This window comes from Hydra vulgaris, chromosome 06 (genome assembly GCF_038396675.1).
Source record: "Hydra vulgaris chromosome 06, alternate assembly HydraT2T_AEP".
In the NCBI taxonomy this organism is placed as follows: Eukaryota; Metazoa; Cnidaria; class Hydrozoa; order Anthoathecata; family Hydridae; genus Hydra; species Hydra vulgaris.
In genome coordinates, this window is record NC_088925.1 from 30,361,830 (window position 1) to 30,375,968 (window position 14,139).

The window sequence follows — 14,139 nt, forward strand, 5'->3', positions numbered from 1 at the left end:
TTAAAAATTAGTATTTTTGCAAAGTTTTGTATGTATTTAACTTATACATTCTATTTGGTGAATGTATAAGTTAAATACACACAAAACTTTATTCAAAAGTATTTTGCTTTAATATTTGTTATGCAAATTATATATATATATATATATATATATATATATATATATATGTATATGTATATATATATATATATATATATATATATATATATATATATATATATATATATATATATATATATATATATATATATGTATATATATATATATTTACATAAATATATATATATATATATATATATATATATATATATATATATATATATGTTTATATTTATATATTTATAATATATGTTTATGTCTTTCTAATTTTAAAAGTTACTAGATAAAAAATAATGTTAAAATTAAAATGGCTACTGGAACAAGATGGAAAAATGGTTCTTGTCTACGTCAATATTTGGGATCTGGAAAAGAGTTGCCAACAGCTGAACTGCCAACAATGAGAGATGTCCTAAGATATGGTATTTTTTTAAGAGAAACAAGTAAACTAAACAGAAGAAACTATAGCAATTCTGAGTTGATCCAGGATATTTATAATAAACTTTCAGAAAAATGGCAAATGGCCAGTGTTTTATTTGTGCCTCCCGTAATTTGTTTAAAGCATAATTTGGTAACAAGACTTATAGACGCATGGAACAAAGCTAGTCTAATTTATCAAAGCAAAGCAAGTAAAGTTATAAAACAAAAGTTTAATTTCATTATTGACAAACTGTTTGACTTGGTGGAGTGTAACTGTAAAATAGTTCTTTGTTCTGAGCAATGCTGTCCTCCTGACTGTAAATTTGGTGCCCACATTACCTGTATCTGTCCTAGGGAGAGAAAAATACCAATTATTGAACTGGTTTATATAAAAGGTATGAGTGACCATACGACAATCATTATAAAAGTGTTAGTAAAGCTGAAAATCAAATTTAATAATATTTTACTGATCTCTTTGATTATTTTAAAAAGAAAATTTTATTTTAATTTGTCTAGTTGTAAGCAAAACGTTGCTACCTTTTTTTAGCCCAACGAGAAAAGATTGGATCTTTTAGTTCATATCAACTTGGACCTGCTGATTTGATGGAGTCCAAAAGGTTCAAAAAAGTGCAAAGTTGCAAACGAAGAAGAGAAGAAGAAAAACAAACGAGAGAAAAAAAACACACAACGCAAGAAGAAAATAATACTCAAAATGAACAAGATAACGAACATGATAATTATAAAGAGTTTGAATCTGAGGAAAATGAGATTTTTTCTATTCAAAAGTCTTGTACAAAATATTTAAAAAAATCTAGAAATTATGAAGATATGGTGTTGGTTTAAGAGCAACTGCAGTCATAGCTACTGCAGCATGGGTAGATGGAGGACTTGTATCCCAAAGTGACACTAGATTAATAATAGATAATAGTAAAGTTCGGAGAGCTAGGGATAAAGTAATGAATGAAGTTGCTATTCAGTTTGATGATTATTGCAATAAAGAGATTATTGACTGCATATTTTTTGATGGACGACTGTAGATGGATCAGACAGACAGTATCCGGCTAAAGTTAAAGAAGAACATTACACTATTTGTTCTGGTGATGGTAAGTATTTATTTCATTTCACTCCAGCTAAAGAAGCAAAAAAGAACCACACTGAAATTATAGCAGATACAATTATTGAGTATACTGCAATGAGGAACATTAATGTACACTTAAAAGCAATTGGTGGAGACTCTACCAATGTAAACACTGGTTGTGATGGAGGAGTAATGCACTTTATGGAGCTGAAATTAGGGCGAAAGTTAAATTGGATTGTATGTGCTCTACACACCAATGAATTACCACTCAAACGTCTAATTAAATTGTTAGATGGAGAATCTAAAAGTGGTAAAAAATGGAGTGGACCTATTGGAAGCTTACTTGATGAAGCAACCAATCTTGAAATTAACCCTTTTTTTAGTAAAGTTGCAGCCCAAAAACTTCTTAAACTAGTCGAGTTCATTGTGGGAGTGTACTTTCCTGTCTGGTTCAAAATCAAAGTTAAACATAGTTGGACAAAAGGACCAAAACATGTTCTTTACCAGCTTAAGTTGCTTCAACACCAGTCACTCGATATTCAGAATATTGTCATTCCAACTATTAAGCGATCTGCTTGGTATGCCTTCTCTGAATCTATTCTTCAAACTATGCTTTGTTCTGAAAATAAAGAGGAGAGAAGTTTCAGTGTACTCAAAATTCTGGAAATAAGAGGAGAAGGTGATGAAAATGAACAACTAGGAGATCTATCTGTTAGACCAAGAAGGACACCAGATATCAATACTAAGGCAATTTGTCTCAAGGATCTTATTGATTGGAATGAAGCTTTTGAACCACCTTTGACTTGTTGCATGACAACTAAAGACATCAAAGAGTATTTATTTAAACCAATGATTGTACCAAACTGGTGTTGCCACACTCAAGCTGTCGAAAGATGTGTAAAAAAAGTTACCCAGGCATGCGAAAATGTTTTTACAGAAGATAGAAGAGATGGTTGGATTAAAGGACTAGAGTTATCACAGAAGTTGATGTCATGTAATCTAAACAAAACCTTATTGGCTTGACAATGTTTAAGAATTAATCTTTATTGTACTGCATTTTAATAAATGCCAGTAAATGTTGTGTGGATCTATATAAAAGTTTTATTTTTAGTTCTAAAACAACCTAATTTTACAGTTTCAGTGGTAGGCAGTGGGAGGGGGCAAACCCCTCTATTTGTTTTTACAAAAAATTTTTTTTTTTTTAAAAAGAGATGGCGTTTTTTTATGTTTTGTAAGTTGTTTTTTTTAATACTTCCATTTTTTAAGTTTTTACCTCCCCCTCCCCCGGGCTTTTGGTGAGATAGTCTCACTGACTCCCTGGTAGCTAAAACTTTTTTTTTTTTTTTTAACGGTTCTGAACTTTTAATATTATACCTCACCCTTTTTTAAACTATGCAAAGTAAAATTCAAAAAAAAAAAGTATGACACACCCTATTCATCAATGTATTAAACTAATCCTACCGTCAATTTTTAGAAAAATTTTTCTGCTCTTGTGAAGTTTTTACACGCACGCACAATATTTCATTTTAACAATCTAGGAAAACAATTACAAATGCAAAAATATTCAATAGTTTTTCTTATTTACATTACAATTATAGGCGTAGTAATCTTAAAATGCAAAATAATGACAACAAAATTAGTAAATTAAGAGTTCACTTAATTTATTTCGACAAAAAAAGTTGAACTTTGTCAAAAAGTATTTTTTTTTTACATTTAAATAAGAAAATACAATTTTAATGTAATAAAATAAGTTACTTAATTAGTCATTATCAGGGGTAATGACGCGTTCTTTGAATGAGTTTTCAGACGAGTCCTTAGAACAGAGCTTGCCTTAGGTAATTGGAGGCCCTCGGCAAAGTAAACTTAGTGACTCAAATTAAAAATAAACTACTAGCCAAGCGAAAAGAGGCGCATCAAGAAAAAAAGGCCTGAGAGGGGTTGCTGGGCCGAGGCTCATTCCCCGCCTGAGGCAAAAAATTTTAGAAATTGAGCAAAAAATTTTGCATGTATGCAAAAATGGCCGATACCAATGCTATAACTCTATAAATTTATAATACTCATCATTTAGCAAAATTGCTAATTCTTTTACTGTTTTACCATGCTCAAAAAAACTGTCTTCTCTCAACCGGTCAAGCCGATACATTATTTTCATAATGGTAGCTGTAATCCATCCTTATTTTGTCACTTATTATTAGGGCTGCCATTGTCCTGATCTTTTCGCTGGAGAACGCGATAAAAGTTTTAATTTTAATTAGTTTAGCGCTGGGCTCTCCTCCGTAAAAATCAGGACTATAGTAGCCCTACTTATTATATCTGTTTTTCACTCATTTTAAACTCGAAATGTTAATAAAATAAAACTAGTTAAGAAATGTAAAAAGCTTCTTTGCATATTTACATATAATTTTTTATAAGCATATTTACATATATACTTTTAGAAGTATATTTTCAAATATATTTTTATAAGCATATTTACCTATTTTTTATAAGCATATTTTCATATATATTTTTGCGTGTTATGTAACTTAACAATGTTACGTCATTATTTTTTATTTTCGTTTTTAAGGAGCTTTACAACTGATTTAAGGAGCTATACGACTGACTTTTACTTTAAGTTTACTTTTGTAAACTTTTCTTAACTGCAAAGTATATAATAATAATAATAATATTAATAAAAATAATCCTTTAAAACTATATTTTTATGTGTAAATGTTTTTAAACTATATTCTTAAATATTTATGAAAGCTAAAAATGTCGAGAATGTAAAGTTTTTGCAAATACTTTACATTTTTTCAGAATCTGAAAACTGTTTCTGTCACAAAAATTGTTTGTGACAAAAAGTTTATTTAAATAGTTAACTATCAGCAACGTATTTTTTATCTAACATCTTGATGATTAAGAAAAGTAATAATTAATGAAAGGTTTTTGAAATCTTAAAATTAAATAAATAAAAAATAGAGTTAAAAGTAAAATATTGTTGGAAACTAATAAACTAAAACTTTTTAGATTTTAATTTTATTATTTTTGCATTAAATTTTTTTTTAAAAGTTCAAGCCTACTGTTAATTTTTTTTCTTTTTTAGTTCTGCATAGGAAATATTTGGAATTAAAACTTAAAACCAAAAAGCAGCAAAACATTTTTTTTGATTTATTTGATTCAAGAGTTTTTTTACACAAAAGTCATAAAGTTCTTACTTAAATTTTTATAATCTAATTACTACTATTAAAAGCCTTGATGTATTTTTTTCGTCGATTAACACGTTCACTTTAAATTACTTTGTTCAAATTAAAACAAGTTTTAAAGTTAATGAAACAATTGTTTCAAATGCCTTTTTTTTATTGTACCAATCATATTTTGTATTTTCCTTTGTATTTTGTATTATAAAAATATACTTTTACATAACTTCCTAAAAAGTAATTGAAATTTAAAAACATTTCAAAACAGAAATGTTTAATCTACAGTTAGATTAAAATTAAACTTTCAAGTAATGCAGAGTACACAGGTTAATAATAACATACATTGAGGCCCAAAAAAATATCGCAAATCAAAAACCAAAAACTAGCATTTAAGATAGAGCAAAAAAATTTTAAAAATTTACGAAGATAATTTGTACTTTAAAGGGGTTAATATTATTGGCATTAATGATGTCGACTGGCAAATTATTTTAAATGATAACAACTCTGGGAATGAAACAAAAAACTCATTCTATTCTCACTTTTATACTTATTTTGCTTCAGAGATTTCGTTTTTTTTTTCTTCTTTTAAAACACTTATTTAGTTTTCTTTTTTGTTGATTTTACTTTACGTTGAATTTATAATCTTTTCCCTTTTTCTTTTTTCCTCTTTAAAAAATTACTTCTAACCGTTAGAAAAAAGCGTCCACCATTTGCGATGTCATTGCAAAGAAAAAAGAGAGGTATAAGGTCTTAATCTTGAAATACTTATAATTTTGTGTTTCATAATAATGGTATACTTTAATAATAATGGTAAGTTAAAAAAATCTTTTTCAAACACAAATAGCTAAAAAAAAATAGATTTTTTTAATGTAATTATATATAATTATTTGTTATATTTAATATATTAATATATTAATTATATATAATTAACTACATTAAAAAAATCTATTATTTTATCTATACATTTTAAACGATTAGTAGACTCGTAACAATTTATCGCACACTTACCATATTCGGGCACAATAATTTTTGAAAAAATACGACAATTTTTGTGTACTTAGCTCAATTTGACCAAATGTTGTACGTAACACTTCTGTGCATAATGCCATCGATATATACATTGATTTTTGTATATTTGTTATTGATTGATAAAATGTTATTGTTTTTTTTTTTTATATCCTAAAAACAGAACTTCTAAACTAATAACTTTTTTTGCATTTTTCTAAACTAATTTATTGTTTATTGACTAAGAGAATGCTTTTTTCCAAAAATATTTAGGAGTTAAAATATTAAATTAGTTTAAATAATCCTCGTTATTTAATTTCTTCAGTATTTGAAGTCTTTGAATGTGATTATTTACTAAACAAGTCAGGTATATGTGAATATACCTGACTTGTCAGACATATATAGACCTATATATGTTTCGCATAATAAAAGTATTGCAGCTAGATGAAAATATTTTTCTTTATTGTAATTATAAAATTTTTTTTGACAACTACAAATTACTGATTAATTAACAATTTTTCTGTGAACTCTGCAAGGCTTATACTACCCTGTTCACTATCGCAACTAGCCCCGGTGCGGAGTAAGTTGCAACATTTTTTTGTTTTGTTTTTGTTTCACTATTGCGGAATACTAGTTTTATATTATATTTATCAATGTTTGATTAATCAAACATTGATAAATATAATATAAAACTAAGATTTATTTTATAACCATGAAATTTTAAAAAAATATCAAAGTTATAGGAGGTAAATGTTTTTTTAAAATATTGTTGCAACTAGCTCCAGTCTCCTCTACTGAGTATCAACTCATCACATCTTGACATCACGATGCATTAATATATATGTAAATATTTCAAAATCGATGCCGTCCTAAACTTCAAGTTTTATTGTAATCGTATTTATCATTTAGTGTATTTTTTTAAATTCATAGTAATCCATTACTTGGTGTATTTTTATAAAACAAAAAGAAAGGTCGAACCGTATGAACGCTGTTTTATTACAAAAGGAATGTTAAATTCACAAAAAGTTTTAAAATGTAGTAATCTAAAGCCTATTTTGCTAACTGCAGACAACAATAATATATATTTACAAAAAAAATCGATTAGCAGCTATTTACTTTGAAAGCCTGGTGACTATAAAACGTTTTTTACTAAGTATTTTTTAAAACTTTGTTAGTAGATATATGACTTAAATAAAGGAATCCAATTTACGACTAAATGTAAGACATGAACTTCTTAAAAATATATTTATGGTTACTTTCATTTATTTCTGTACTTCTTTGCGTTGTGGGAAAAAAAGAGTATTGTTTGCCTATTAAAGTACCAAGCGAACAAATCAGCATAAGTGGTTGTTTTAGCAGAACTGTTTCAATGAACAAATGCATCGGAGTATGCTCTTCAAACGATTATGTTGTTAATGAAAATGACGGTAAAAAATCAAGCTGTAGTTGCTGCGTACCAAGCAGATATATACTAAAAGATATAGAGGTCGTATGCGGTACAAAAAACGGTGGAAAAGAAATACGTGTGGAAACGATACGAGAGCCCATTGAATGTGGTTGCCGAGTTTGTAACAAATAATAAAGTTAATGCGCATTTCAAAAGAAATCTCCAAAAATTTATAAAAATAACAAATTTTCAATTTTTCGCATTTATTATATTCTCAGCACAAAGAAAAAAACAAAGATTAATTAAAAAGATTACTTTTTAATCTATTTAGAAACAAAAACAACACTCGACAGAAATTGATATATTTAAGGATTTCATTTTGCATTGGGCCATTAAAAACGATATATTTTTTTTAAATCTATTTTTATTTTTTAATCTTACTTTTAAAAAGATGTAATTTATTGCAAAATTATTAAGTATTAACAAAGTTATATTTTTGCATACTTTTTTATGGTTGCGTTTAGTTTTAAAATATTACGCTAAATTTCTAAATGTTTAATTAGTAATTACAAAATTAAGCACCGCCGTCATGCTACCATAGCCATTTTATCAATTCACCACATCACTATATCAATTCACCACATTTTTATTTTTTTTATCAAAGTTTTATGTACACCATTCCAGGCAACACCAGTGCAGCATGTTATGTCATGTACCGTTTATGTGCAGTAAGGTACTGTAAAGTGCAGCATGCCATGTCATGTCATGTATCAGTATCACGTAGTTTTTCTCACCGCGTAGAACCTGAATCCCGTATTATGTATCAGTATTTAACATAAATCGAAAATGAAAATAAATAACTTTTTGTACAGGTAATTGGAAAATTTTAATTTTTAAAAAAAGTTAAGTTTTTAATAAGAATGTAAAAAAAAAAAATTATTTTTATAAGTGTGTTTGAAAAATGTTCCAAGTTTTTTAAAATGTTTTAATTGAGAAATATTTCATAGTTTTTGTGTAATTTTTTTAAAACAACGGTGAATAAAATCCCCTAAGCTTAACGAGTATAGGTTTGCTAATGTTTGTTTTACGAGTGTAGGTTTACGAGTGTAATACATAATTGTAAAACCTTAGATTCCAAATAAAATGACAAAACTGATTCAAATCAGAGTTGCTTACTTTTAAGTCGAAAAGCAGTTGTTCCATAACTTTACTGCTAACTTTAAACAAGTTGTATAGCAGACGTTGTGCTTATCTTAAGAATTCATGTGAAAAATATTGATGCATAAGTTTAAAAATAATAGAGTACTCCAAAAATGTGACATTTTTTTCATTTTTCTTATTTATGAATAATTAGAACTTATTTGTGTATTTAATAAAAAAGTAAAATAGAATAATTAGAACTTATTTGTGTATTTAATAAAAGTTTCATAGAAAATTTGCCAGATTAAGTTAGCTATGGTTATATTAATCTGGAAAATCTTTATGGGTTTCAAAATTCTTCAGGGCTTGCTACCTCTAAAACATCAAGCTCAAACAAACTTTTATATATTTTAAAATATAAAAATGTTATAAAAATTTATTTTACATACAAAATTTTTATGAACTTCAAAATATCTTCACTAATACCGTTTAATAGCAGTTAACAAAAAGAACATGAGTTGTCACAAAACCACTAAGCTCTCTCCCCCCCCCCCCACCTCTAGAGCGTGACGTAATTTATAGACGACCCAAATAGAAAAAAATAATTAAAACATAAATAGACAAAAGAATGAATTGAGACAATTAGAAGCAATTTGTAATTAAACTTAAAATGATCGAAGTCAGCAAAACCACAATTTGTGTCCGTCTTTGATTACAATGTCCTCGATATTATCACCTTAACGGTAATACAACCCTACCAACAAAAAACGTAGTATAGTAAAAAATGCACAAAATGCTTTCATCATAATACATTCTTTGTTTCTCAAGAAGTAATTGTAACAGAAATACTGAGTATAATTTATATTTACTCAGTATTTCTGAGTACACTTTATTTATACGCATTGTTTCTGAATATATATAAAATATGCTCAGTATTTCCGGTGTCTAAAATACTGGGTATGTTTTCAGCAACAAAGAATATACTGAACTTGAACTTATAATGAAGAAAATAAAGAAAGAAATTAAGATTTTATTAAGATTACGACTAATGCTTTAAGATTTTGAGAGTTATACACAGAGATTAAAGTTGTAAAATTAAACACTCTTTCAGAGAAAAAAATTGCACAAAGTTTTTTACAACTCGTTTAAAAATGCGATGTCGAGATCAACAATGTGATGTCGAGATCAACAATGTGATGTCGAGATCAACAATGTGATGTCGAGATCAACAATGTGATGTCAATATCAACAATGTGATGTCAAGATGTTTGTTTAACGCATAAAGATCTCAAAGATTGTTACTTTTCTCCACTTTACTTTTTCTCATAAAACTTTTCTCTACTATACTAGAAGATTGCACACTTTTTATATAAAAATATTTCTTCGCTTTACTAGAAGACTCAACACTTTCTAATAGTTACCAAGTCCCTAGTTAAGGCATAACTGCCAAGTATCTAGTTTAGACCCTAGTACTAGTTTATACCTAGTTACCAAGTAAAATGTAAATTATTGTTATCAAAATGACCAAATTTTTAAAAATAGCTCATTTACAAATGTTTTAAAAACTATGTTGCTTTTGCTCAATGTTGTCACGGCAACAATTATATTATATTATTATTAAAATTATTTTTCTTAATTCAACTCTCGTAAAATGTTCATGTATAGAGATTAAAATGAAAATTCAGTTTCAGCCTAATTTGAAACAGCCAAATGTTATACATATTATTGTTGATAAAATTACCTTTAAAAAGATACCTTTATTAATTTTACCAAACTTTGTAAGGTATCTAAATCATTTCTAGATAAATTTTAAAAGGGGACCCTTTAAAAAAGTACCAACAACATTTTTTTTTTAAAGTTGAAAATAGTGTTAACTTTTCTTTTATCTCATTCCACTCTAATTTCAAAAACCCATTCCTAATTAATTATATCAATGTATAGGAGTGGAGAGATTTTTATTTTTTTTGCTCTCTGTATAGAATAAATTACAAAAAAATCTTAAATAAATCTTGGGAATAGTTATAAGAATGCTAAACAAACAATGGATATAAATAAGATATAAGGGCGACAAAATACCTCTTTAATCCTTTTATAAAGCTTCTATGGATCATAGCAAATTCGAATACAATATCTTGTATAAATATTTTGAGCTAAAGTTGCATAAGGTTCATAAAATTTCAAAAAAATTATTTATTTATTTGATTTAGGGTTTAGAAATATTCCCAAACATTTTAGAGAAACTTGATATGTTGATGATATATTGCATGTCGAAAGTATATCAAGGTGTTTGAATTTTTAACCTGATATTTTGATAAATTAATACTTTTAATAACAATAAGGAAGTAATAACAAGTTCGTTTAAATATTTGAAAATCAATATTTAAAATCATTACTTTTTCATTCTTAAAAAGATTTTATTTAGTCTTATACGTAATATGTATTATTAAATTTATGTTATTACTATCTGTGTTTGCCAAAAATTGCAATCCAGCATGCAAAAATAACAAAAGGACATAATTTGTTAAAACGCTTAATTTTGTAGGGATAATCAATGTCGGTAATAACCCTGTTAAATTCGGCAATTCACGTTATAACACCTATTTTTATTAATAGTTTCAGAGCAGTTTAATAAAAGAGCGTTCTAATAAATTTTTCAAAATTTATTAGTCAATAGGGAAGCCACACTAAGCGGTGTATACTAAAGTGTCCGATAATATATTTTGGATAAAAAAAAGAAAAAGAAAAAAAAGACGCTGAATGAAAACTAAAATGAGTGAATTAATAAATGGTATAACTTTGAATTGAAAGCAAACTTGAAACCTTCTTTGAATTGCCGATTATCTTGAATTATTTTTAAAGTAATACTGAAAATAATAAATTTTTATTATAAATATTTATTATAAATGAAAGTATAACTTTCATTGAATTGAAAGTATAACCTTTTTTAAATTACCAGTTATCTTGAATTATTCTTAAAGTAAATATTCTGATTTATTTATATCTATATTCTGATTTGGTCTAGAATGAATAATATTTAAACATTATCTGTCATCAAAAAATTGTTACGTACCAAATATTATGTTAACTATACCAAATACTATGCTAACAATATAAATTAATAGTAGGCTTTCAATACACAATACACAAATATATTTATAACGTTAATAATTATGAAAATATTCTCAAAATAAATCAAACTTTAATGCAAATCATGCTTTATAGTAATGAAGCTATAAATAAGTTGAAAATTTTTTCAATTTGTTTTTTATTCAATTGTATTTTCAAAAACAAATTTAAAAGCATTTTAAAGTGAATTTTTTCAACTCAATAATAAATGCCTAAAAATTAATAAATTTTTAATGAATGAAATTTATATTAAATTGCCAGATAAAAACTAGAAAGCCATTATAGGCATATTTGCATTTATTGCGTTCAATTTGCAGTCTAGGCTAGTTATTGTTAGATGTAATGTTTCAAATCTGTAACTAGTGAGCAAAACCATGATATTTTAAGTAAAACAGCGGTTTTTTAACTTCATAAAGGACACATCTTCTTTATAAAATTTGCATAAAGATTTAATAAAGCTATTATTTGCTTTTTATTTTAAATTTATTGTTTGCTTTTTTATGTTGATAAAACTATTTAGGCAACACAAGATATTTGAGTCATGTTGATAATGCAATTTTAACTATATATGTTGATTGGAACTTTTGAATATATATGTTGATTTTAAATATATATTTTAATTGGGATTAAGTTTCACTAGTCGTAGTTATTTTTTGCAAATATTTTCTTTTATTTTTCTGAGAAATATTTATAAAAAAAAAAAAAGCTTGACAACTACTGCAAATAACTTTTTCTGCTTTTTCAAGGTCTAATGTGACCAAAAAAGTCACACTATTTAAGGTCTATTGTAAATCTAAATTTATTTATTAGATGCAACTTTATTGAATAAAAGTAGAAATAAAAGAAAACATGTTTTATTACCCCCTGATGTTAATAGATTTTGCACAAGCCTATGCTGTTTTTAATTTTCCCTGTCATAAATAATCCATCACACAATTTATTAGACAGATTTACATACTTACGCAGTTTAAGAATTGGGTGGTCTGCAAAAGAAATTGCCCATACTTACTCAGTTAGAGGAGAATGATTTGCAAAAAGCTAACTATAACTATAGTGCAGAAGAAAACTGTTTCTTTATGTTTACTAATTTGAATTATTTATTTAATTCTATTAATAATTAATTAATTATTATAATTAAAAAATTTAAGTTTATTGTGAAACGTAAAGAATAGACTTACGAACCAATTTTTGAAAATCTCAACAAATAAGATTGGAAAACCCTGCGATTTTTGTTTTGTGCAAAAAATCTAGTGATCTAGTAAAGCATTGTCTCATAAACAAAATATCAACTTAGAAAACTTCACTAACTTCTGACGCAACAAATAAAATAGATTTTGAGATAAACCTAGTCATCCAAATCATCCTCAATTAGCATTAGTATCAATATGTCAGTAATTTGTAAACTTCATGTCTGTAATAAAAAAATTTGTGGTCAATCTTTTAAATTTCAAGATTTTCCCTAAATTGGTCGGTAAATTATTTTATTTTTTACATAAACATCAACATCTTTTTTTTTTTTAACGATAAACAAACAACAAAAAAAACTTTTCTATGAATGTAGGCTTTAGAAAATGCCTTGTAAAACAACATATTTTTAATGTAGGGGAAGGTTGCATAAGATGAGCAGGTTCCTAAGTTAGTATAATATGTTTTACGGGTAGACTACTGATTTTTTTGCGAATTTTTTTGGCTAAGTATATTCATACAAGTTTGACTTATTTTACAGGTGTTATTTATTTTAATTTCTTGGTTGTATAGTTAATATCTTTTCATTGTTTTGTTGTTAAAAAATTAACCATCCCCGTTATAATTATTTGTTATTCCATATTTTTTGTAATTACGTCAGAACAAAACTAATCAAAAATTTATTATATCCTATAATGCTTATCTACTACTAATTCCATGAGTTATATGAGATAATACATAAACTGTTGTTATGCTAATTAAATTATGATAGAACTAGGTGACATTGCTTAAGGTGTTATGTGTTGAGACGCTCCAGATGAGATGCACTTTTTCAAAAGAAAGGCGCGTTTTTCTAAAGTTATTCTTCACGGGGCTTTTGGTATTTTAAGAGCAAAAGTTTTGTCAAAAAATAGTATCGCAAACTTTCTTAGAGATAGAAAAGGTTCATTATTGTTTGTTTTTTTTATCGTTAAGATAATTACTTTTTACTTTAGTAAAGTCCTTAAAGATTCAATTTTATTTAATTTTGTTTTGTGATTAATTTTTTGTTATTTTGAGCTTCATTAAAAAAAACTCATCTTAGGAAACTGATTTCCTTAGAAATGATTGAGTGTGTGGAAAAAACGTAATTTTTGGTATAAAGATTTTTTTTTTAATGAACTATTTATTTATATTCTTTAGGAGGAAAGACTAAGTTATTATAATCTGCAAAAATAAACATAAACTATTATAATTATTCGGCTGCAAATAACAATACACTGTTAAGATGTTCAACTTATGCAACATTTTCCCCAACTTGTATTTTTTTATCTAGATGAAAGGTTTATTTGTTTCTATGATCCAATTACGGTCGTTTTTGTAAAATTTCTTCGTTTTACGTCGTTTTACATAAGTTTTAAATTCGGACTGTGCCTTAAAGTTAATTATTTGAAACTCCTCCTAAACACCGTCTAAATTATCTTGTATTAGCCACAAGCAGTCATTGATATCTACAAAGAATTACAAATAATGGACCCTTTGCGATATGT

The 14,139-nt window shown here is 26.5% G+C and overlaps 1 protein-coding gene across 1 annotated transcript; it reads left to right on the forward strand.

Moving 5' to 3' along the window:
* The first annotated feature begins 378 nt into the window (after nucleotides 1–378).
* LOC136081769 (uncharacterized) lies at nucleotides 379–1,553 on the forward strand. Its single transcript, XM_065799827.1, has 2 exons — nucleotides 379–911; nucleotides 1,064–1,553. Exons 1-2 carry the CDS (start codon nucleotides 407–409, stop codon nucleotides 1,357–1,359), a joined length of 801 nt encoding a protein of 266 aa, XP_065655899.1. The 5' UTR covers nucleotides 379–406; the 3' UTR covers nucleotides 1,360–1,553.
* Nucleotides 1,554–14,139: the final 12,586 nt, after the last annotated feature.